Here is a 24,227-nt window from a genome sequence, read left to right on the forward strand (position 1 = left end):
ATGCAGCGCATCTTTTTAGACCGCAGCATGTCTGTTTACCTTGTGGTGAATAACAGCATCAGTGCGGAGATGCTGGATGTGTTCAATGAACACATCTGGAATCACCGCGCGTGCAGAAGGGGCGGCGCTTTGGGCAGAGAGGTGTTTGCGCTCTGTCCAAAGCGCCGACAATGCGGCCCGTGGACACGCACCGTAAAATCTTGGGTTTTGGAGGAATTTTTCTCTTCCTGAGGAGTTTTGGAGGATTTTTTCTCTTCCTGAGGAGTTTTGGAGGATTTTTTCTCTTCCTGAGGAGTTTTGGAAGGATTTTTTTGGGCCTGCGTCATTCTTCGCAGCCTTTGGATTTGGAAAGTTCCTAATTTGGAGCAGATACCACCAGGATCCTCCTCACAGATGTGACACGCACTTTATGTTTCTTCATCAGGCATTTTTCAAAACCTCTTCAGGAATGAAAAAAAAAGCTCAATAAACTCCTCATATGAACAGCAAAGTGGCAAAGAAATATATATGGGGGGTCTTGCAGGAGATTTTGAAGTAGCTTGGGAGGAGGATTTTGGAGAAGTCCGGCTCCATGAAACTCCTCAGACGATGATGGAGGGGATTTATCATTGCCTATTTTGTCTTCTGGGCGTAGTAGGCCTCATCCTGACTGATCCGCCATCATTTACTCCAGTAATTATCGAAACTATGGTGTGAATCTCCACATTAAAGCTGGCGTGCATCTGTTTCTGTGGCACGTGAGCGCCCCTAATATGCGCCATATAAACTAAATACATTTGATTATATCCGACTTTAACGCACCTTTTATTGATGATGGGAGTTTCATGCGACAATCCTGATACATTTACTTTTTTGTTATTACTGCACCCGCATAAATTTGGATGATTCATATAGCTGTAAAAAAAAAACCAACTCATAGCAACCAATCACAACTCGTCTTTCATTTCCTACTATTCTTTTAACAGGCTTAATAGAAAAATATTTAGAATTGAGAGTCCTCAATGTAGTCTCGATAGCTTGCAATTTGTTACCATCTTTTCAGTTAGCCATTAAAAGGTATCAACCAATGAGGACTCTCGATTCTAAATATTTTTATATCTACTGGCTAACACGGTACCAAGATATATTTCTTTCCTGTAACAGGCTTAATAGTACGCCATTGGTTGCTATCGGCAACATGTTTTAATTTCTTTTAGATTTGATAGATGAGGCTTTCAGTTCTGCTATCTCACATAAACTCTTATCTCTAGCAATAGTTATTTTAGATTTGACAAATTTTTAGGAGGTGAAACACTTTTTTTGCCCTAATCAATCATGGCCGACAGGTGACTGTCCGTCTGCCGCAGGATGGCGCCTGCGCACTAGCCCATTCGAAGGCTTTGCGCTGTCATTGTTTCTTGCGCATGCGCCTTCCGTTCTCTCGCGCCCCGTTCACCAGTGAGACTGTGAGGCTAGAGGACAGATCGTCGCCGGAAGCGGAAACGGAGCCTTGTCACTGTCCTCCTCCAGGAACCGGAGTCATGGTGGATGTGAAAGATACGCTGCTGTCTATCCTGCCGACTATCCGGTTGCCCAGGGCCGGGGACCGAGTACACAAGGATGAGTGTGCCTTCTCCTTCCACACACCGGTATATGTGGTCCTCCCTCCTTTGTGCCTGTGCTTTGTCACCATCGTTGGTTGTGTCCCCCCCCCCCTGTATGAATATGGGGGGTTCTGGGGTCGCTCAACCCTGTGGGGGCCGTGTAACCCATCATGTCCGCTGCCCTGTGTGATGGAGCTTCATCGCCTTCTTTTATTGGTTGGTGAGGCTCAGGACATGTGACATGTAAAGTCCTTGGGGGTCCGACCACTGGGACCACCATGCAAGAATCCGGACCCCCTGTCCATGTGATCACGGGGGTCCGAAAGTCCCATATGGGTCTGTAAGAGCAATGGCCGCTCATGCTCAGCACGCCCGCTCCATTCACAATCCGGACCCCCTGTCCATGTGATCACGGGGGTCCGAAAGTCCCGTATGGGTCTGTAAGAGCAATGGTCACACATGTGCAGCACACCTGCTCCATTCACAATCCGGACCCCCTGTCCATGTGATCACCGGGGTCCGAAAGTCCCATATGGGTCTGTAAGAGCAATGGTCGCACATGTGCAGCACGCCCGCTCCATTCACAATCTGGGCCCCCCTGTCCATGTGATCACGGGGGTCCGAAAGTCCCGTATGGGTCTGTAAGAGCAATGGTCGCACATGTGCAGCACACCTGCTCCATTCACAATCCGGACCCCCCTGTCCATGTGATCACCGGGGTCCGAAAGTCCCATATGGGTCTGTAAGAGCAATGGTCGCACATGTGCAGCACGCCCGCTCCATTCACAATCCGGGCCCCCCTGTCCATGTGATCACGGGGGTCCGAAAGTCCCATATGGGTCTGTAAGAGCAATGGTCGCACATGTGCAGCACGCCCGCTCCATTCACAATCCGGACCCCCCTGTCCATGTGATCACCGGGGCCCGAAAGTCCCGTATGGGTCTGTAAGAGCAATGGCCGCACATGCGCAGCACGCCCGCTCCATTCACAATCCGGGCCCCCCTGTCCATGTGATCACGGGGGTCCGAAAGTCCCGTATGGGTCTGTAAGAGCAATGGCCGCACATGCGCAGCACGCCCGCTCCATTCACAATCCGGTCCCCCCTGTCCATGTGATCACGGGGGTCCGAAAGTCCCGTATGGGTCTGTAAGAGCAATGGTCGCACATGTGCAGCACGCCCGCTCCATTCACAATCTGGGCCCCCCTGTCCATGTGATCACGGGGGTCCGAAAGTCCCGTATGGGTCTGTAAGAGCAATGGTCGCACATGTGCAGCACGCCCGCTCCATTCACAATCTGGGCCCCCCTGTCCATGTGATCACGGGGGTCCGAAAGTCCCATATGGGTCTGTAAGAGCAATGGTCGCGTGTGCGCAGCACAATCATTCCATTCACAATCCGGACCCCTCTGTCCATGTGATCACGGGGGTCCGAAAGTCCCGTATGGGTCTGTAAGAGCAATGGTTGCACATGTGCAGCACGCCCGCTCCATTCACAATCCAGACCCCCCTGTCCATGTGATCACCGGGGTCCGAAAGTCCCATATGGGTCTGTAAGAGCAATGGTCGCACATGCTCAGCACGCCCGCTCCATTCACAATCTGGGCCCCCCTGTCCATGTGATCACGGGGGTCCGAAAGTCCCGTATGGGTCTGTAAGAGCAATGGTCGCACATGTGCAGCACGCCCGCTCCATTCACAATCTGGGCCCCCCTGTCCATGTGATCACGGGGGTCCGAAAGTCCCGTATGGGTCTGTAAGAGCAATGGTCGCACATGTGCAGCACGCCCGCTCCATTCACAATCCAGGCCCCCCTGTCCATGTGATCACGGGGGTCCGAAAGTCCCGTATGGGTCTGTAAGAGCAATGGTCGCACATGTGCAGCACGCCCGCTCCATTCACAATCTGGGCCCCCCTGTCCATGTGATCACGGGGGTCCGAAAGTCCCGTATGGGTCTGTAAGAGCAATGGTCGCACATGTGCAGCACGCCCGCTCCATTCACAATCTGGGCCCCCCTGTCCATGTGATCACGGGGGTCCGAAAGTCCCATATGGGTCTGTAAGAGCAATGGTCGCGTGTGCGCAGCACAATCATTCCATTCACAATCCGGACCCCTCTGTCCATGTGATCACGGGGGTCCGAAAGTCCCATATGGGTCTATAAGCGCAGTGGTCGCACATGTGCAGCACACCCGCTCCATTCACAATCCAGGCCCCCCTGTCCATGTGATCACGGGGGTCCGAAAGTCCCGTATGGGTCTGTAAGAGCAATGGTCGCACATGTGCAGCACGCCCGCTCCATTCACAATCTGGGCCCCCCTGTCCATGTGATCACGGGGGTCCGAAAGTCCCATATGGGTCTGTAAGAGCAATGGTCGCGTGTGCGCAGCACAATCATTCCATTCACAATCCGGACCCCTCTGTCCATGTGATCACGGGGGTCCGAAAGTCCCATATGGGTCTATAAGCGCAGTGGTCGCACATGTGCAGCACGCCCGCTCCATTCACAATCCGGACCCCTCCGTCCATGTGATCACCGGGGTCCGAAAGTCCCATATGGGTCTGTAAGAGCAATGGTCGCACATGTGCAGCACGCCCGCTCCATTCACAATCCGGACCCCTCTGTATGTCTGAGTGCACCTTTCTAGAAACAGGTATTGTCCACACACCAGCACCATGATTGCTGAGAATACAACAGTCGTGTGATGGGATGTCAGAAAACTAGATAAAAGGGGCACGGGGAGGTGAATATGGTGTTTTCTGAAACTTTTTTTTTTTTTAGTAGGTTAGTTTTTTTAGTAGGTTGTTTTTCTCTGCAGGGAAACTTGCAAAATTATCTGCCCAAATTGTTGCAGATTTATTGTGTTTTCCATTCCCAATCCAGGTAATGCGAACTCTCCTAAGAGTAATAAACATTATTATACACGAGCCTTAGGGTCTGTGACACGATAACATGACGCGCCCATTATTGGCTTGTTATAAAAAATGAAGAACTATTAAGCGATGACATAAGAGTACAATAGACTGTATGTGCAGGCGTGCGCCCCTCATGTCCCCAGGCTTATTATTGGCTGCTATGTGTGGACGTTGATGTGGATGGTAGTTTGGATCTTCATGACGGCCCTGACATCAGAAGTCATCAGAATCTCTCTGTGGGGCCCGTGACTTCCAGCAAATAGATCTGGGCATGAAGAAACTTAAATTTTTTTCTAATCTACATGTTATAGCTTCCTTCCGGTCTTTCTATCTTGTAATAGGCGCTCAAGAGATTTGGTGTATGTAACGACACAGGAAACCCCCTAGTAAATGTAATCCTCCCCATAATGATGACATCTTGTGTTGCAGGAGACTGATGGCGGATTATATATCTGCATGTATACCTTCCTGGGGTTTGGCAGACCGTACGTAGAAAAACACTTTGAGAAGACTGGCCAGAGAGCATTCCTGCACCTGAAGAGGACCCCCAAACCGGTAATGGAAGTGCGTGCTTCTGTTTAAAGGGGAAATTTCTGTACATTAGGCCATCTGTGTGATGCATTAAAGGGAGTATGTCAGCACAGAATGACTGTTCACACCATGCCCAAAATGACTTCTCGCACCTTGCCCAGAGTGACCGCTCGCACCTTGCCCAGAGTGACCGCTCGCACCTTGCCCAGAGTGACCGCTCGCACCTTGCCCAGAGTGACCGCTCGCACCTTGCCCAGAGTGACCGCTCGCACCTTGCCCAGAGTGACCGCTCGCACCTTGCCCAGAGTGACCGCTCGCACCTTGCCCAGAGTGACCGCTCGCACCTTGCCCAGAGTGACCGCCCGCACCTTGCCAAGGCGCTCGATGCACCGTGCCACCTACATATTTCCCATCTGTCTCAGTCTTCCTTGATTGACAGCTGTGGAGTCAGAAGATCCGATAGAGGGGAAAACAACTTGGAGGAAAGTGCTCTGCACTGATTGGTCACGTCATGGGTGCTTTGGGCTCCTGTGCTTGGTTTGGATTGTCATTGTGCACTGATGTACTCCCTTTATACTAACCCAGTGGATTTGGGCAGGGACCAGAGCTGAATTACATGATCATCCCCTGACTGTGAATCTTGTTGTTTTTTTGTTTTTTTTACACAGAAATCCGAAGACTCCAGTTCCAATACAGGAGACCCCCCTCGTAAGAAGCCCACCCGTCTCGCCATAGGTATGATCCTCTAATTCATTCACCTGCCTGTAAGTAATGATTCCACCATAAGGGCTGCTCCGGATCTGCACCTCATACTTTGATAGCTTTTACATATTTTGTTGGTTTTAAACAAAGTAAAACTTCATGGATTTTTTTCATTTTGTTAATGTTTTTTTTTTTTTTTCGCTAAAATTCTTTTTGGTAGCTTATGTATTGTAGTGTTTTGCACAGTCCTATGGAAAAGGCAATGGAAAACCTCATAACCAGAGCGTGCTGGATTGGAAAAAAAAAAAGCATCACTGACCCTAAAATAAACCACTAAATACACCAAGACGCTGTGTTGAGATTTTTTTATATTTTGCTAAAAACATTAAAGAGGGTTTTCCGGTCTCGGACTTCTACTGTCTTCTGGCTGCAGGTTATCAAGAAAGAAAAAATCCGTGGTGCTGAGTCTTTGTTGCTGCTCCCGGTGTTTATTCACTTGGACATCGCTGCAGCCAATCAGTGAGTTCAGCTGAGATGATTGCCTACAGTGGTGTCAACAAATCAAAGATACTGGGAGCAGTGGCATAGACTCAGTGCAGGACCTGGGGGAGAGTGAGTAAAACACTTTTTTTTTTTTCAGCCCAGGGACAGGATTTTTCCCAAACTGGAAAATTCCCTTTTAAAGACATATATATTTAATGATCTATGCAGATATCCCACTGAGACTTAGAACATCTCAGCTCTGTGCACCACGTAGTGGCCGTATTGGGTACTGCAGCTCAGACACATTCACTTCAATGGGAGCTGAGTTGCAGTACCCAAGAACGGCCACTACACAGTCTTCGGCGCTGAGCTGTTCCATTTTGTCCATCCGGCTGTAACAGGAGCTGCAAACATCTGCCGTGTGTCGGAAAATTCCCCTCAGTGAAGGTGTCAGGGAAACAAGTGGAGCCAGACGACTCTGTATCTTGATAACCTCCACCATTTTCCTATCCTCTGTGTCTCTCCTCTTTTTTTAGGGATGGAGGGCGGATTTGACATGTGTGACGAGCAGTGTGAGTATGAAGAAGAGGTGAAGTTGGTCATTCTGCCCGAGTTCCTGGAGATTCAGCGGGACGGACTGTTGGGTCTCCCAGAGATGGTCAGGGACCGGGTGGGTAATCTGAGGTGTGTGTGTGTGGGGTGGGGGGACAGATCTGTGAACTTTTGGGATGGTTTTTGTTGTGTTGCACCTTTCCTGCTGCCCATCGTCATCGTCTTCTTGTTCACCTCACTCCATCTTACTCCATCTCTCAGGTGTCTTCTGCCATCGATGCCATCTTAGCTGCTGACTCTGCGTCCCGGAAGCAGGAGATTCAGGCGTGGGACGGGGAGGTCAGACAGGTCTCTAAACACGCGTTCAGTCTCCAGCAGCTTGAGGGGGTCCCCCGTATCCCTCCTTGGTAAGTGATTTTTCTCCTAGGAAGACTGACAAGTCGTCCAGAATTTGCCATCTTGCATCTGTTCCACTGCAAACTTTGCAGCCGAGGGTCTGAATCCAGGCGCCCTGTTTATTAAAAAGTTACTGTCTAATACTACCCTTAATGCAGGTTGTGCCCTTAAAACTTGCCCCTTCTTTTATCCCCTTGCTGGGGGTCTCATCAGCTTCCACCTTTTCCTGCAGGGGATATGTTTACTTGACCATGTGGCATATGGACGTTGCAGACATCTCACATTTATTGATATTGTATCCCGTGGCAGTGATGTATGTCACAAAACATAGAGGAGCCCATTGGGGAGGGAATTAAAGGGGCTTTTCATCCAGAAATATCTGCCTCCTCTGCACTGGATAGGTACTAGGTTCATCTGTGATCATCTGCGTCCTAAGACCCCCACCTATTGCTCAAATCAAGGGGCAGAAGTGCTCAGATTATTGATCGTGAGTGCACAACCACAGACTTTCTATTGAGTCTGCACACTACTCGTTAATATGCTGAATGTTAAATTGTTGGTGGTCTCAGGACGTCCGGGAGCAGCAGCTCTGAACGGGAACTATAACATATCAGGATGACATCAGAGATCATTTTTCGGCCCTTCTCTTACAAAACCTTTTGAATCCTGATATTTAAGATTTGCTTTCATTCCCTTTCCTGCCTGTTGACTGTTTCCACCAGTGGTTGGAAGTGCAGCGTGTGCGATCTGCGGGAGAACCTGTGGCTCAATATGACAGACGGAGCGATCCTCTGCGGCAGACGATACTTTGACGGCAGCGGAGGGAATAACCACGCGGTGCAGCATTACAGAGAGACCGGGTATCCGCTGGCTGTCAAACTTGGCACGATCACTCCAGATGGAGGAGGTGAGTTGGTACTTTTTGCACAAGCTCAATCAATCACTTTGCAGAAGTTAGGCCGGGCTCAGAATATTAAGACCTGAACAACCGTAGGCTTAGCGTAGGCTTCACTACATATCTTCTCCCGTTTTGTGTATGCAGCGCTTATGAAGACTTGCTTGCCACTGGTCCCATCCTGTAGTCATGTATCGCTACTCGGCTACTGTACATCTATCTTCACTGTCTGATACATTGAGCTGCATTGAACCTGTGTACACAAAACGGTAGAAGATATTATCTGTAGCCTACGTGCAAAGTTTCTTCATTGATATGGATTCCACCATCTTATAATCAGGTCAGGCTAAACCCGCACAAAATACAATTCTGACTCCGGCCAAAATGCTGTGATATTTAATGCTGACTATTTGCAAATTTGCTTCATTTTTTTCCCTTTCCTATATATTGGAGCAAATAAAAGAAAAGAAAATATATATTGAAAGCTTTTATACCCTCAAATGCTGTAGAATTGACACTTTTGCTCCTCATTGTCCCCTGTTCCCCAATCAGATGTCTACTCCTACGATGAAGATGACATGGTCCTGGACCCCAACCTGGCCGAACATTTATCGCACTTTGGTATCGACATGATGAAAATGCAGAAGGTGAGCGCGGCCGTACTAAGATAATCCCCATTGACCTGTGGTCCCTTCCGTACACACATAACATCTCTTCCCGTTCCTAGACGGACAAGACGATGACTGAGCTGGAAATTGATATGAACCAGAGGATCGGAGAATGGGAGCTGATCCAGGAATCGGGGGTACAGCTGCAGCCCCTGTATGGACCCGGGTACACGGGGATCCGCAATCTGGGCAACAGCTGCTATCTCAACTCCACCATGCAGGTCGTGTTCAGTATTCCTGCCTTCCAGCGCAAGTAAGTGTCTGCTACACATGGTCCTCACCACCATTGTGAACGTGCAGCATGTAAAGCCCTGCAATCAGGAGCAGATCAGCTGCAATCCTCCCTGGGAGGATGACCGACTATATCCCACATCTCCTTTGAAGTCCTTATTGCACTCTGTTAGTGCCCGTAGTGAAAAGGAGCGGTGGCAACGTCTTTCCCTATTCTGCTCCCCAGCATGGCGGTCATTTGACATGTTACACACTATATACGCAAATGTATGAGCTCATCACAAGGGTTAAAGTGGAACATAACTCTCAGCATTGATGGCTTACAGATATGTGGAACGAATGGAGCAAATATTTCATAAGTCGCCAGCTGATCCCACGCAGGATTTCAACACCCAAGTGTAAGCAGTGTGGCGAGAAAATGGCTGGACTAGAGGGAGGGAGGGGGCGCCATGAGTCTATGTGTTGGAAGGTATCAAGTGAATATTCTTGGTGATGTTTCCACAGAGCGAAACTGGGCAATGGCCTGTCATCTGGTGAATACTCCAAGCCGGCGACTGAGAAAGAAGGCGAGGAGCAGAAGGTGAGACTTCAGATTGCAAAGAAATAAATACCTGGGGTCCGATTCATCAAGACCAGCATTGTTCATACTGGTCTTGATGAGGGGTGTGCTGGAGTCAGACCTCCTGATTTATGAGGAGGTGACACATTGTAACAAACCCCGCAGATGTGAGGACAGGTTTTCAGCTTCGGACTGTGAACAGAGATGGGTCCGAAGAGCAAGCAGATGTATAGGGAACGTGATGAATTGAAGCACAAAGTATATTAGAAAGTTGCAGAATTTGTCCATTGCATATTGGTTTCCTGGGACCCCCGACAATTTTTATTTGAATTCCCCTCTACCCTTTGTGTTTTTTGCAGGGTTTGCAGGACGGCATCGCACCACGTATGTTTAAAGCACTTATAGGGAAGGGACACCCGGAGTTTTCCACCAACAGGCAGCAGGACGCCCAGGAGTTCTTCCTTCACTTCATAAACATGGTGGAGGTGAGTGGCGGTGGTATACATCTGTGTGCAGCTCTGTTCATTTTCGGAGGTAACGACCCTCTTTACGCCTCCACAGAGAAATTGCCGCAGCTCTTCTAATCCCAATGAAGTTTTCCGGTTTTTGGTGGAGGAGAAGATTAAATGTCTGGTGTCCCAGAAAGTGAAGTACACGCAGAGGGTGGAGTACATCCTGCAGCTGCCTGTCCCCATGGAGGCCGCATTAAATAAAGGTCGGGAAAAGAGCCAGTCCTACGTGGGGTCATACGGGGACTGGTCGTCTGCTCAGCTCACCTGTGCTTTGTATGTCGTGCAGAGGAGCTCACTGCCTATGAACAGGCCCGACAGCAAGCAGAGCAGGACCACCGGCCCCCTCCCGAACTCGTCCGGGCACGAATTCCATTCACATCTTGTCTAGAAGCTTTTGCTGCTCCTGAGCAACTGGACGAATTCTGGAGCGCCGCTCTGCAGGCCAAATCCACTGCACTTAAGTAAGGAAGGAAGGGTTTGTCTCACAATACTCATACTTGTTCCAGTTCTCTGCTTGCAGTCTGTGAATGAAAGCATTTTTCTCTTAACTTTCTGCTCTAGTAACTTAGCTGAGGGCAAATATATCAAGTGTCCTCCTCCTACCCTCACTGATGCATAAACAAGGACTTGCTCAGGACAGTTATCTGACTATGAAAGTTCACACTCAATGACTCCAAGCACTGGTGGGGCGCTGTTTCCCCGCACTGGTGGGGCGCTGTTTCCCCGCACTGGTGGGGCGCTGTTTCCCCGCACTGGTGGGGCGCTGTTTCCCCGCACTGGTGGGGCGCTGTTTCCCCACACTGGTGCCGCGCGGTTTCCGCACAAGCACAGCTCTCTCCATTTATTTGGATTGTGGGTTTAGAAAATCTCAATGCAGACCTGTGCGGTAATTTCTAGGACGCCTATGGGTGGGCGGCCATCTCTCCACCAGCATCAGCTTGCAATGCAGTTTTATTCGCATCTATCATATATGGAGCTGAGCGAAAAATATTCCCCAGAGCCTTGTACATTTTAATCTGTCATTTACCAGAGCTGCTACCCTGCTCCTAGCTGCTGACATCCCTGATGCCGCCCATGATTAGCAGGTCCCAACATGTCATTACATTGCGGCACTCACACAGCGCCTACTAATCAGGAGGCTCCGGTGATGCCGCAGGTATTAAACGCTTCACATAGTTCTGGTCTCGTTGGTCACAGACTGCACCAGGGTCCTATAAATCTTTTTCCTGAATTGTTATCTTATTCGGCACATTCTGTACATTCACTGTAAGTCTGAGATCCCTCTAAATATATGTAAACCCGTGCCATTGTTTCCTTGTCCTAGGACATCCCGCTTTGCCTCATTCCCTGACTACTTGGTCATCCAAATTAAGAAATTCACCTTCGGTCTGGACTGGGTTCCAAAGAAATTAGGTAAGGACTCAAGATTTCACCATTGTGGTTGATAGCAGGGCAGATACATAAGGCCACGTCCAATTCCTCCAGTGGATGCCGGCTGTGTTACACTGCCGACACTTGTCTCTAATAATGAAGACCGGAGCTGCCGCTGGTTCCTGCAGTTTAACCATGTAGATGTCGCTGTCAATCACAGCAGCGTTTATAGGGTTGCATTAGGCCTGTGTGCCGCTGATTGCCGATGGGCTGCCATGGCATCCAGGGGTCCTACTAAAAGCCCCTGCCATCTTTATACTGCCTTATGGCTGGGCTTCATAGCAGGGTGTTAATTTCACAGTATACTGCAAGACTAATATGATAGCGAGGTCAGGTCCTCTAGACGAAGGGGATAAAAAAAAATGTAAACATAGTTTGTTTTTGTTTTTATATAAAATAACAATTATTTTTTAAAGAAATAAAAAATAAGCTGTAATAATCCGATGCAGGAAAATACAAACGGTAAACTGCGTAAAGAGAAAAAATGGTGTTTTATTGCCATACGTCCCCTCTAAAAATGCAGTAAAAGAGTGATCGGAAGTCCTGCGGACCCCAAAGTGGTAACCATTAGAAGTGGAGCTCATCAAGCAAAAAAAAAAAAAACATTCCCCACGCAGCCTCTATGCAAAAAAAAAAAATATATATATATGGGTCTCGGAAAATGGCAACACAAAATCGTTTTTATTTTATTTTTTACCTCTAAATCCTAAAAGTTTGGTGTCGCCGTAATCGCACTGACCTGGAGAATCACCATGAACGATGGTGGGATCACAGTTTTTATTTTACCATTTCACTCCATTTTTTTCCCATTTTTTCAGTGCATCATACGGTAAATTGAGCGGCGCCATTGCTACGACTCATCCCGCAATAAGTCCCCGTACGGCGATAGGGAGGGGAAAATAAAAAAGTCATGGCTTTTACAGAAAAAAAAAAAAAAAAATGGAAGCGCAAATATTAAAATTAGCTTATTAGAATGGGTTAAAAAAAAGCCCTTTAACCTTTTCAGTCCTGGTTGTATTTCCTCTGTCTCGCTCCCTGACCTCTCTCCATCTGGTTTATCCGCAGACGTCTCCATCGATGTCCCGGAGGAGCTGGACCTGTCTCATTTTCGGGGCGGGGGTCTGCAAGGGGATGAAGAAGAACTTCCGGATGTTGCTCCCCCGTTGGTGACCCCAGATGAGCCCAAAGGTAGCCTTGGTTTCTATGGCAACGACGATGACGACTCGTACTGCTCCCCTCACTTCTCCTCTCCGACATGTTAGTGTTTCTGTCTCTTGGGGGCCATGTGAATGTCGGGTGAGCGGATGTGTGACGTCGGGGCGCCCCCATTATTTCCCCACCCACCCCTATAATCCATAACGTTCTTCACCGAGCAGCGTCCCTAATATATAAAGCCGATTTCCAGATAATTCTGCCAGATCTCACGTAACTAAAATTTAAAGGGATGTCACGGAATCAGAAAACATTGGGCTTAAAGGGGAATTCTGGCTCCTAACACTTGAGTCAGGATGGTAACATCATGTCCGCGGATACCTTCCGGGCTGCGAGCGATGGTGGGAGGTATCGTGCACCTGTCTCTTTATCTGGCGGCCATCTGCTCCTACTTAGAGAGCGGTGGGACCCTACTGCTATGTAGTCAGTGGTCCTGCCGGGCTCCACAAGAGATTAGTGGACCCCAAGAGCTCTGGGGTCTGTTGTAAAGCGCTTTAGTTAAAAAAGAAATCCCTCTAAAAGTCACATTCCTTCTGTAAGAGCCAAACACATTGTACCGGAGCTGCAGGCACAAAGGAGCAACTGTGTTTGTGGCTTGGCTTGTATTAAAAGGGTTGACCAGGATTTAAAAAAAAAAAAAAAAAAAAAAAAAAAATTTTTCTTATACAAAGAGCGTCATCCCTGTTTGTGAGCGGTACTGCAGCTTTGCTCCATTTACTCCATGCCAGACACCAAACTTGTGCAAGAGAACATGCTCTTATCTCGGAGAAGGAGGTCAGCGGCAGCGTTGCCTGCTGCGGATGTCTTCTCCACTGTCGTCCTATGGGGGGCAGTATTGTACCGCATGACGGCCGTGCATGACATGAGTGACTGTGTCGGGGGAGGAGGGTCGGCCTCTGGGCTCCCTGCTCCTGGGATTTCTGTCTCTGTGTCCCTGCTCTCCCATTTGGGGCGATCACTGAACCCCATTAATTGTAGGCCGCCACATCCCGGCTTTTCTCTATTCACTTCCCTACCTCCCCCTGTCCGCACAGCGCCCATGCTGGATGACTCGGTGGTCACGCAGCTGGTGGAGATGGGATTCCCGACTGAAGCGTGTCGCAAAGCCGTCTACTACACCGGCAACAGCGGCGCAGAAGCCGCCATGACGTGGGTGATGTCACACATGGACGACCCTGGTAATATTAAGTTGGCTTAAAGGGATATTCCGATCTCATAGAATAAGGACATATTGCTAGGATATCGGTGGGAGTAAAACCTCTGAGCCCCCCACTAATCCTGAGAATAACTGGGGCTCACTGCTGATTAATCGATGTGGTCCCCGCACGGAGCCCCCCGAACTCCTGCAAAGCGGGAGACACAGGGCGTCCTGCACAATAAGTGCGGTGACCCCCATTAACTATTGATGATCGCCCCCATAGTGAAGGCTTATCCTAGCGATATCCCGTCACATTAGATGTAATAACCCTTTAACCCCTTCATGACACGGCGAATTTCTGTGTCTTTGTTTCTTCCTCCCCTTCTTCCAAGAGCCATAACGTTTTATGTTTTTGTGTCCACATAGACATACGGGGGCTCGTTTATAGCGGGATGAGTTGTACCTTTGATTGACACCATTCATTATACACGTAGAGTGCTGGAAAAAAAATTGAAATTGCAAAAAAAAGTGCAATTCCACAATTGTTTTTTGAGTTTATTATTTACCGTGTTCATTATATGGTAAAGCTGACCTGGCAATATAATTCCCCAGGTCAGCATGAGTACACAGATGCCAAATATGCATAGTTTTTTTTAAATTTATTTAAGTAGTGATTTTTTTTTAATTAATTTGTGAAAATAAAAATAATAAAAATTTTGCTTTTGTCACCATTTTCCGAGACCCGTAATTCTTTCTATTCCCTGGATCTGGGGCTGGGTGAGGGCTTATTTTTTGCGCCCTGAGGTGACATTTTTACTGATACTATTTTGGGGTAGATAGAATTTTTTTTTTATCGCCTTTTATTGCAATGTTGCTGTGGCAAAAAACCCCGTAATTTTAGCGTTTTTTAATATTTTTTTTTTCTTGTTACGCCGTTTACCAATTGGATTAATTTACATTTATATTTTGATGGATCAGGGAATTTTGTAAATTTTTTTTTTTTTTAATGGAAAAGGGGGTGATTTGAAATTTTTGTGGTTTTATTTTTTCATATTTTTACTAGATTTAATAGTGTCCTTAGGGGACTATAAGCTGCGATCATCCAAACGCCTGTGCGACATGTAACAGCGCTCCAGCACTATGTACAGCAAAAATCCCGATCTCCTATGAACTCTGGCCACGGGCTGACATTTACAGGAGTATCCTACTAACGGGCACGGGGGTCTTATAAATAACAACATAACTGCACGATGAAAAGTCCTGCAGGTTCTATTATACTTTGCTTTTCATCTACTCACCATTATCAAGATCTCTGCTTGCTGTCAATGATTGATAATTGTTGCCTTACTTTTCAGAGCTGAGGGTTTGGTACCATTACCAGGAAAAAAGAGGTTAACGCTTGTAATAACCTGACCATGTCCCTTCTCTCCGCAGACTTTGCTCATCCTTTAGTGTTATCCGGGGTCAGCGCTCCACCTTCAGTCCCCACAGGAGGAGACCCCCCGTCCGAGGAGCACATAGCCACCATTATATCCATGGGCTTCTCCCAGGAGCAAGCAGTTCGGGCGCTCCGCTCTACAGTAAGTGCTCCGCCGGCGCTCAGTCTCTGTCCTAAGACACCGGACCCCTGTCTGTGCCCCTTACATATGGCCAAGATTCCTACAGGATGATGGGGTGGTATCGCATCATGTAGGGGCTGGACCCCGATAACTTGCTGATTTCCAACCCCTATAGAACAACAGTCTGGAGCGAGCTGTGGACTGGATCTTCTCGCACATCGATGACCTGGACGCCGAGGCGGCCATGGACCTGTCAGAAGGACGTTCGGCTGCAGAGTCCGTGTCTGAGAGCCTCCCCGCTGCCGGACCTCGTGTCAAAGATGGGAATGGCCGTAAGTGCTAAATACAGAGAGAGGGTAGGGTGGAAAACCAGAATTAGGGGTGAGAGCCCCCCGTACAGGAAACCACCCATCCTTCTTCAAAGAGCGAGATCACATGCTCGGGTACGGTCACATAGTGCCATTCAGTCATAGCTGCTCCTACTGAATGGAGGGTCCGACCTGATGGCACGTACCCCTCAATGATGACTTTCCAAACTGGACATATTATATTGGTAGATAATCGTACTTGGTGTTAGTTCAGGCTCAGCCAATAAATTCTACATTGTATAATGAAAAGTTTACATTTCTCCAATGATTTTTCCAATGATACATTCACTGTGCATGGGACTGCTGGAGATAGCAGCGCTGCAGTCCCATGGTCAATGAATGGAGCTGTGCCATTTCAGAGACCCGCCCAGAGATCAGCAGGATTGCCCACCGACTCTCCACAGAAGGCAGGTCTCGGGGAAGATCCCATTTATTCCCATTGAGTACGCATGCATGTGTGTGAGGAGCCAGGAGGAATGGCCGTCTGATGTGTAGAGCCGGCCTTAGTCGCTGAATCTCTGATCTAATTTCCTATGCTCAGGCTTCCTCTGCCGATCTCGGTGTTGGCGGCACATATTCACACATCGGGGTTCTGATTGTATGTTCTGTATCTTTTTTTTTTTTTTTTTACTCGCAGGATACGAGCTGTTCGCATTCGTCAGTCACATGGGAACGTCCACCATGTGCGGTCACTACGTATGTCATATAAAGAAAGATGGACGGTGAGATCTTCGTGTGCTCGTCACTTAGATGCGACTGACGTCACCTCATCCTCGTTGTCACCTCATCCTTGTCTTTGTATCTAGAGCCCAATCTTCTTTCTATACTTTACTATCCAGAATGAACGTTATCTGTTCAGGGGTGTAACCCCTGCATGCCATAAGCAGATAGCCTCATGCATTGTGCTCGCCTTCGTCCCCAGTGCGTTGTGCTCGCCTTCGTCCCCAGTGCGTTGTGCTCGCCTTCGTCCCCAGTGCGTTGTGCTCGCCATCGTCCCCGGTGCGTTGTGCTCGCCTTCGTCCCCGGTGCGTTGTGCTCGCCTTCGTCCCCGGTGCGTTGTGCTCGCCTTCGTCCCCGGTGCGTTGTGCTCGCCTTCGTCCCCGGTGCGTTGTGCTCGCCTTCGTCCCCGGTGCGTTGTGCTCGCCTTCGTCCCCGGTGCGTTGTGCTCGCCTTCGTCCCCGGTGCGTTGTGCTCGCCTTCGTCCCCGGTGCGTTGTGCTCGCCTTCGTCCCCGGTGCGTTGTGCTCGCCTTCGTCCCCGGTGCGTTGTGCTCGCCTTCGTCCCCGGTGCGTTGTGCTCGCCTTCGTCCCCGGTGCGTTGTGCTCGCCTTCGTCCCCGGTGCGTTGTGCTCGCCTTCGTCCCCGGTGCGTTGTGCTCGCCTTCGTCCCCGGTGCGTTGTGCTCGCCTTCGTCCCCGGTGCGTTGTGCTCGCCTTCGTCCCCGGTGCGTTGTGCTCGCCTTCGTCCCCGGTGCGTTGTGCTCGCCTTCGTCCCCGGTGCGTTGTGCTCGCCTTCGTCCCCGGTGCGTTGTGCTCGCCTTCGTCCCCGGTGCGTTGTGCTCGCCTTCGTCCCCGGTGCGTTGTGCTCGCCTTCGTCCCCGGTGCGTTGTGCTCGCCTTCGTCCCCGGTGCGTTGTGCTCGCCTTCGTCCCCGGTGCGTTGTGCTCGCCTTCGTCCCCGGTGCGTTGTGCTCGCCTTCGTCCCCGGTGCGTTGTGCTCGCCTTCGTCCCCGGTGCGTTGTGCTCGCCTTCGTCCCCGGTGCGTTGTGCTCGCCTTCGTCCCCGGTGCGTTGTGCTCGCCTTCGTCCCCGGTGCGTTGTGCTCGCCTTCGTCCCCGGTGCGTTGTGCTCGCCTTCGTCCCCGGTGCGTTGTGCTCGCCTTCGTCCCCGGTGCGTTGTGCTCGCCTTCGTCCCCGGTGCGTTGTGCTCGCCTTCGTCCCCGGTGCGTTGTGCTCGCCTTCGTCCCCGGTGCGTTGTGCTCGCCTTCGTCCCCGGTGCGTTGTGCTCGCCTTCGTCCCCGGTGCGTTGTGCTCGCCTTCGTCCCCGGTGCGTTGTGCTCGCCTTCGTCCCCGGTGCGTTGTGCTCGCCTTCGTCCCCGGTGCGTTGTGCTCGCCTTCGTCCCCGGTGCGTTGTGCTCGCCTTCGTCCCCGGTGCGTTGTGCTCGCCTTCGTCCCCGGTGCGTTGTGCTCGCCTTCGTCCCCGGTGCGTTGTGCTCGCCTTCGTCCCCGGTGCGTTGTGCTCGCCTTCGTCCCCGGTGCGTTGTGCTCGCCTTCGTCCCCGGTGCGTTGTGCTCGCCTTCGTCCCCGGTGCGTTGTGCTCGCCTTCGTCCCCGGTGCGTTGTGCTCGCCTTCGTCCCCGGTGCGTTGTGCTCGCCTTCGTCCCCGGTGCGTTGTGCTCGCCTTCGTCCCCGGTGCGTTGTGCTCGCCTTCGTCCCCGGTGCGTTGTGCTCGCCTTCGTCCCCGGTGCGTTGTGCTCGCCTTCGTCCCCGGTGCGTTGTGCTCGCCTTCGTCCCCGGTGCGTTGTGCTCGCCTTCGTCCCCGGTGCGTTGTGCTCGCCTTCGTCCCCGGTGCGTTGTGCTCGCCTTCGTCCCCGGTGCGTTGTGCTCGCCTTCGTCCCCGGTGCGTTGTGCTCGCCTTCGTCCCCGGTGCGTTGTGCTCGCCTTCGTCCCCGGTGCGTTGTGCTCGCCTTCGTCCCCGGTGCGTTGTGCTCGCCTTCGTCCCCGGTGCGTTGTGCTCGCCTTCGTCCCCGGTGCGTTGTGCTCGCCTTCGTCCCCGGTGCGTTGTGCTCGCCTTCGTCCCCGGTGCGTTGTGCTCGCCTTCGTCCCCGGTGCGTTGTGCTCGCCTTCGTCCCCGGTGCGTTGTGCTCGCCTTCGTCCCCGGTGCGTTGTGCTCGCCTTCGTCCCCGGTGCGTTGTGCTCGCCTTCGTCCCCGGTGCGTTGTGCTCGCCTTCGTCCCCGGTGCGTTGTGCTCGCCTTCGTCCCCGGTGCGTTGTGCTCGCCTTCGTCCCCGGTGCGTTGTGCTCGCCTTCGTCCCCGGTGCGTTGTGCTCGCCTTCGTCCCCGGTGCGTTGTGCTCGCCTTCGTCCCCGGTGCGTTGTGCTCGCCTTCGTCCCCGGTGCGTTGTGCTCGCCTTCGTCCCCGGTGCGTTGTGCTCGCCTTCGTCCCCGGTGCGTTGTGCTCGCCTTCGTCCCCGGTGCGTTGTGCTCGCCTTCGTCCCCGGTGCGTTGTGCTCGCCTTCGTCCCCGGTGCGTTGTGCTCGCCTTCGTCCCCGGTGCGTTGTGCTCGCCTTCGTCCCCGGTGCGTTGTGCTCGCCTTCGTCCCCGGTGCGTTGTGCTCGCCTTCGTCCCCGGTGCGTTGTGCTCGCCTTCGTCCCCGGTGCGTTGTGCTCGCCTTCGTCCCCGGTGCGTTGTGCTCGCCTTCGTCCCCGGTGCGTTGTGCTCGCCTTCGTCCCCGGTGCGTTGTGCTCGCCTTCGTCCCCGGTGCGTTGTGCTCGCCTTCGTCCCCGGTGCGTTGTGCTCGCCTTCGTCCCCGGTGCGTTGTGCTCGCCTTCGTCCCCGGTGCGTTGTGCTCGCCTTCGTCCCCGGTGCGTTGTGCTCGCCTTCGTCCCCGGTGCGTTGTGCTCGCCTTCGTCCCCGGTGCGTTGTGCTCGCCTTCGTCCCCGGTGCGTTGTGCTCGCCTTCGTCCCCGGTGCGTTGTGCTCGCCTTCGTCCCCGGTGCGTTGTGCTCGCCTTCGTCCCCGGTGCGTTGTGCTCGCCTTCGTCCCCGGTGCGTTGTGCTCGCCTTCGTCCCCGGTGCGTTGTGCTCGCCTTCGTCCCCGGTGCGTTGTGCTCGCCTTCGTCCCCGGTGCGTTGTGCTCGCCTTCGTCCCCGGTGCGTTGTGCTCGCCTTCGTCCCCGGTGCGTTGTGCTCGCCTTCGTCCCCGGTGCGTTGTGCTCGCCTTCGTCCCCGGTGCGTTGTGCTCGCCTTCGTCCCCGGTGCGTTGTGCTCGCCTTCGTCCCCGGTGCGTTGTGCTCGCCTTCGTCCCCGGTGCGTTGTGCTCGCCTTCGTCCCCGGTGCGTTGTGCTCGCCTTCGTCCCCGGTGCGTTGTGCTCGCCTTCGTCCCCGGTGCGTTGTGCTCGCCTTCGTCCCCGGTGCGTTGTGCTCGCCTTCGTCCCCGGTGCGTTGTGCTCGCCTTCGTCCCCGGTGCGTTGTGCTCGCCTTCGTCCCCGGTGCGTTGTGCTCGCCTTCGTCCCCGGTGCGTTGTGCTCGCCTTCGTCCCCGGTGCGTTGTGCTCGCCTTCGTCCCCGGTGCGTTGTGCTCGCCTTCGTCCCCGGTGCGTTGTGCTCGCCTTCGTCCCCGGTGCGTTGTGCTCGCCTTCGTCCCCGGTGCGTTGTGCTCGCCTTCGTCCCCGGTGCGTTGTGCTCGCCTTCGTCCCCGGTGCGTTGTGCTCGCCTTCGTCCCCGGTGCGTTGTGCTCGCCTTCGTCCCCGGTGCGTTGTGCTCGCCTTCGTCCCCGGTGCGTTGTGCTCGCCTTCGTCCCCGGTGCGTTGTGCTCGCCTTCGTCCCCGGTGCGTTGTGCTCGCCTTCGTCCCCGGTGCGTTGTGCTCGCCTTCGTCCCCGGTGCGTTGTGCTCGCCTTCGTCCCCGGTGCGTTGTGCTCGCCTTCGTCCCCGGTGCGTTGTGCTCGCCTTCGTCCCCGGTGCGTTGTGCTCGCCTTCGTCCCCGGTGCGTTGTGCTCGCCTTCGTCCCCGGTGCGTTGTGCTCGCCTTCGTCCCCGGTGCGTTGTGCTCGCCTTCGTCCCCGGTGCGTTGTGCTCGCCTTCGTCCCCGGTGCGTTGTGCTCGCCTTCGTCCCCGGTGCGTTGTGCTCGCCTTCGTCCCCGGTGCGTTGTGCTCGCCTTCGTCCCCGGTGCGTTGTGCTCGCCTTCGTCCCCGGTGCGTTGTGCTCGCCTTCGTCCCCGGTGCGTTGTGCTCGCCTTCGTCCCCGGTGCGTTGTGCTCGCCTTCGTCCCCGGTGCGTTGTGCTCGCCTTCGTCCCCGGTGCGTTGTGCTCGCCTTCGTCCCCGGTGCGTTGTGCTCGCCTTCGTCCCCGGTGCGTTGTGCTCGCCTTCGTCCCCGGTGCGTTGTGCTCGCCTTCGTCCCCGGTGCGTTGTGCTCGCCTTCGTCCCCGGTGCGTTGTGCTCGCCTTCGTCCCCGGTGCGTTGTGCTCGCCTTCGTCCCCGGTGCGTTGTGCTCGCCTTCGTCCCCGGTGCGTTGTGCTCGCCTTCGTCCCCGGTGCGTTGTGCTCGCCTTCGTCCCCGGTGCGTTGTGCTCGCCTTCGTCCCCGGTGCGTTGTGCTCGCCTTCGTCCCCGGTGCGTTGTGCTCGCCTTCGTCCCCGGTGCGTTGTGCTCGCCTTCGTCCCCGGTGCGTTGTGCTCGCCTTCGTCCCCGGTGCGTTGTGCTCGCCTTCGTCCCCGGTGCGTTGTGCTCGCCTTCGTCCCCGGTGCGTTGTGCTCGCCTTCGTCCCCGGTGCGTTGTGCTCGCCTTCGTCCCCGGTGCGTTGTGCTCGCCTTCGTCCCCGGTGCGTTGTGCTCGCCTTCGTCCCCGGTGCGTTGTGCTCGCCTTCGTCCCCGGTGCGTTGTGCTCGCCTTCGTCCCCGGTGCGTTGTGCTCGCCTTCGTCCCCGGTGCGTTGTGCTCGCCTTCGTCCCCGGTGCGTTGTGCTCGCCTTCGTCCCCGGTGCGTTGTGCTCGCCTTCGTCCCCGGTGCGTTGTGCTCGCCTTCGTCCCCGGTGCGTTGTGCTCGCCTTCGTCCCCGGTGCGTTGTGCTCGCCTTCGTCCCCGGTGCGTTGTGCTCGCCTTCGTCCCCGGTGCGTTGTGCTCGCCTCCGTCCCCGGTGCGTTGTGCTCGCCTCCGTCCCCGGTGCGTTGTGCTCGCCTCCGTCCCCGGTGCGTTGTGCTCGCCTCCGTCCCCGGTGCGTTGTGCTCGCCTCCGTCCCCGGTGCGTTGTGCTCGCCTCCGTCCCCGGTGCGTTGTGCTCGCCTCCGTCCCCGGTGCGTTGTGCTCGCCTCCGTCCCCGGTGCGTTGTGCTCGCCTTCGTCCCCGGTGCGTTGTGCTCGCCTTCGTCCCCGGTGCGTTGTGCTCGCCTTCGTCCCCGGTGCGTTGTGCTCGCCTTCGTCCCCGGTGCGTTGTGCTCGCCTTCGTCCCCGGTGCGTTGTGCTCGCCTTCGTCCCCGGTGCGTTGTGCTCGCCTTCGTCCCCGGTGCGTTGTGCTCGCCTTCGTCCCCGGTGCGTTGTGCTCGCCTTCGTCCCCGGTGCGTTGTGCTCGCCTTCGTCCCCAGTGCGTTGTGCTCGCCTTCGTCCCCAGTGCGTTGTGCTCGCCTTCAGAAGCATGGGCCTACATTTTACAGCTTTATTATCCTTTTTTTTAATTGCCGGAGGGGTGTTATTATAGATTGAGATTGCTTAAGGCCCATGTGGGATCTCTATACCCATATAACCTCTCTCCTCTTCCTCGTCTGACTGACGCTTCTATTTTCTGTTGCTTCATGATGATGGCTTCCTTTCCTGCATACTGCCCTTACTTTTTGCCTCCATCCTCTCTGCTGCTAACAACTGCATTCGCCGGCCCCTTCGGTCCTGACCTCCCTCCCCGCCTCGGTCCTGGCCTCCCTCCCCGCCTCGGTCCTGGCCTCCCTCCCCGCCTCGGTCCTGGCCTCCCTCCCCTCCTCGGTCCTGGCCTCCCTCCCCGCCTCGGTCCTGGCCTCCCTCCCCGCCTCGGTCCTGGCCTCCCTCCCCGCCTCGGTCCTGGCCTCCCTCCCCGCCTCGGTCCTGGCCTCCCTCCCCGCCTCGGTCCTGGCCTCCCTCCCCGCCTCGGTCCTGGCCTCCCTCCCCGCCTCGGTCCTGGCCTCCCTCCCCGCCTCGGTCCTGGCCTCCCTCCCCGCCTCGGTCCTGGCCTCCCTCCCCGCCTCGGTCCTGGCCTCCCTCCCCGCCTCGGTCCTGGCCTCCCTCCCCGCCTCGGTCCTGGCCTCCTCCCTCCTGTTCCCTTTTGTTTCTGACTATTGTTCTTGTTTTTCTCTTCTGCAGGTGGGTGATCTACAATGACCAGAAGGTCTGCGCATCTGAGAAGCCTCCAAAAGATCTTGGTTATATTTACTTCTACCAGCGTGTGCAGAGCTAATCTTCCCCCTCCTCTGTATGTGTTCTGTGTCCTTCCTTGGTGAGGATTATAAAATAGAGAGTTTTTTGGTTCACATCTTCAAGGCTTTGGGTCGGCTTTATTCCTGGGTTATTGCTACAAGGCGTTCCTGTCCTTGGATCCTCCCAACCCTCCGGTTCCATCACTGCACTTCCCCAATATGTTCAGCAGAGATTGGATCTCGCGCAGGAGACGGCCGGGCGATGTCCGCTTCTGCACTGGGGACTGGACTGGGGAAGGCTGCAGGGGCGGAGATCTGATGCAGGGACCTGTGTGCTCTGTCTCGGAGTACTGGGGTTCCTCTCGCAGTAGTAGGCTGGTTTATGTTTCCCAAAACCGTGTGAATAAAGGGTTTTTTTCTCCCCATAGTTCCGTTTCTGTGGTCTTTGTGTTTTGCCTGGGATCTAAAAATGTAGAACAAACCCTTCAATGAAAGGCGCCGTAAGCACCAAGCGCTGCACCCTAGAATGTTTCTGAAATGGTTGTCCAGGACCGATAACGTGATGGCGATGACATCCACAGTAGGAGGCGACTTGCATCGATAATATCTGTGGAGACACGAGGGTCAGTGGGTGCTCTCGTCCGCTGGCCCGAGACCAAATTGAGCAGGGCTCATCCCACTGAACGCCCGCTCTCCTTTCCCATGCACATAATACTACTGAGACAACACTCGGTGAGGGTAAAATCGCGTGGCAATACTTTATTGAACCACCAACAGACAAAAACATATAGAACTACCCTAGATGGTGCAAAATTACAGGGTCTCTCCCTTCCTCTGAATCGATGAGCCGCGACTTTGGGGCTTCCAGGGCTGACTACCCTCACCAGTGGCACCCTGCTTTTGGCAGGCACCTACAGAGAGGAGGGAACGACAAGCTTAGGACTATCTATTGAGGCACGTGACAAGGTGACCGGAGGGTTACAGCCTTGCTTCCCCAAGTGTCTCCATGGAGCCAGGTGTACGGAGGCTCACAACCCAACGTCTCCAAACATATCCATGGGCCCAGGTGGCCGGAGGGTCCCAACCTGGCTTCCCCAAATGTCTCTGTGGATTCAGTAATGGTCAATGGAGCAGATCTGTATCCCTCCAGGTGGTGGCGAGGTCCCTTAAGCTGGCATCCTGTAGGTTAAATCTGTTTCCCCGCACGCGCGGACGGGTCTGCTAGTCAGACCAAAAACTTTATTTTTTTTATTTTCATTTTACATTTTTGATTTGACTTTTTACAATGGACGAAGGGGCGACTGATCCTTTCAAGGCTCCGATCTCCCTGAACCATCAACAGGCGAGCACAGAGAGTGTCGCCTCTCCGTATCCTCTCCTGCGACGTGGGATGCCAGGCCTGGACTGATTATTAGGGGC

The 24,227-nt window shown here is 53.6% G+C and overlaps 1 protein-coding gene across 4 annotated transcripts; it reads left to right on the plus strand.

The window, feature by feature from the left end:
* Positions 1-1,413: 1,413 nt before the first annotated feature.
* USP5 (ubiquitin specific peptidase 5) lies at positions 1,414-23,235 on the plus strand. 4 transcript variants are annotated; one of them, XM_069754154.1, is made up of 20 exons: positions 1,414-1,628; positions 4,925-5,059; positions 5,695-5,761; positions 6,748-6,881; positions 7,025-7,170; positions 7,882-8,066; positions 8,607-8,701; positions 8,782-8,975; positions 9,280-9,351; positions 9,458-9,533; positions 9,872-9,997; positions 10,074-10,227; positions 10,311-10,485; positions 11,349-11,437; positions 12,521-12,712; positions 13,702-13,845; positions 15,240-15,385; positions 15,540-15,696; positions 16,370-16,454; positions 22,756-23,235. In XM_069754154.1, exons 1-20 carry the CDS (start codon positions 1,521-1,523, stop codon positions 22,847-22,849), a joined length of 2,574 nt encoding a protein of 857 aa, XP_069610255.1. In that variant the 5' UTR covers positions 1,414-1,520; the 3' UTR covers positions 22,850-23,235. The 4 variants fall into 4 exon arrangements, with proteins under 4 accessions (XP_069610255.1, XP_069610257.1, XP_069610256.1 ...); XM_069754156.1 differs by having other exon boundaries at positions 12,521-12,643; XM_069754155.1 differs by having other exon boundaries at positions 1,458-1,628; positions 4,925-5,050.
* The last annotated feature ends 992 nt before the right edge of the window (positions 23,236-24,227 follow it).

This window comes from Ranitomeya imitator, chromosome 2 (assembly GCF_032444005.1).
Source record: "Ranitomeya imitator isolate aRanImi1 chromosome 2, aRanImi1.pri, whole genome shotgun sequence".
Taxonomy (NCBI): domain Eukaryota; kingdom Metazoa; phylum Chordata; class Amphibia; order Anura; family Dendrobatidae; genus Ranitomeya; species Ranitomeya imitator.

What these genes read in the sequence shown, in the direction of transcription:
- USP5 (XM_069754154.1), top strand. Translation starts at nt 1,521, where the DNA reads ATGGTGGATGTGAAAGATACGCTGCTGTCTATCCTGCCGACTATCCGG. An exon ending in GCCCACCCGTCTCGCCATAG is followed by an intron (nt 5,762 to 6,747) that starts GTATGATCCTCT and finishes CTCTTTTTTTAG; the next exon opens with GGATGGAGGGCGGATTTGAC. An exon ending in ACATGATGAAAATGCAGAAG is followed by an intron (nt 8,702 to 8,781) that starts GTGAGCGCGGCC and finishes TCCCGTTCCTAG; the next exon opens with ACGGACAAGACGATGACTGA.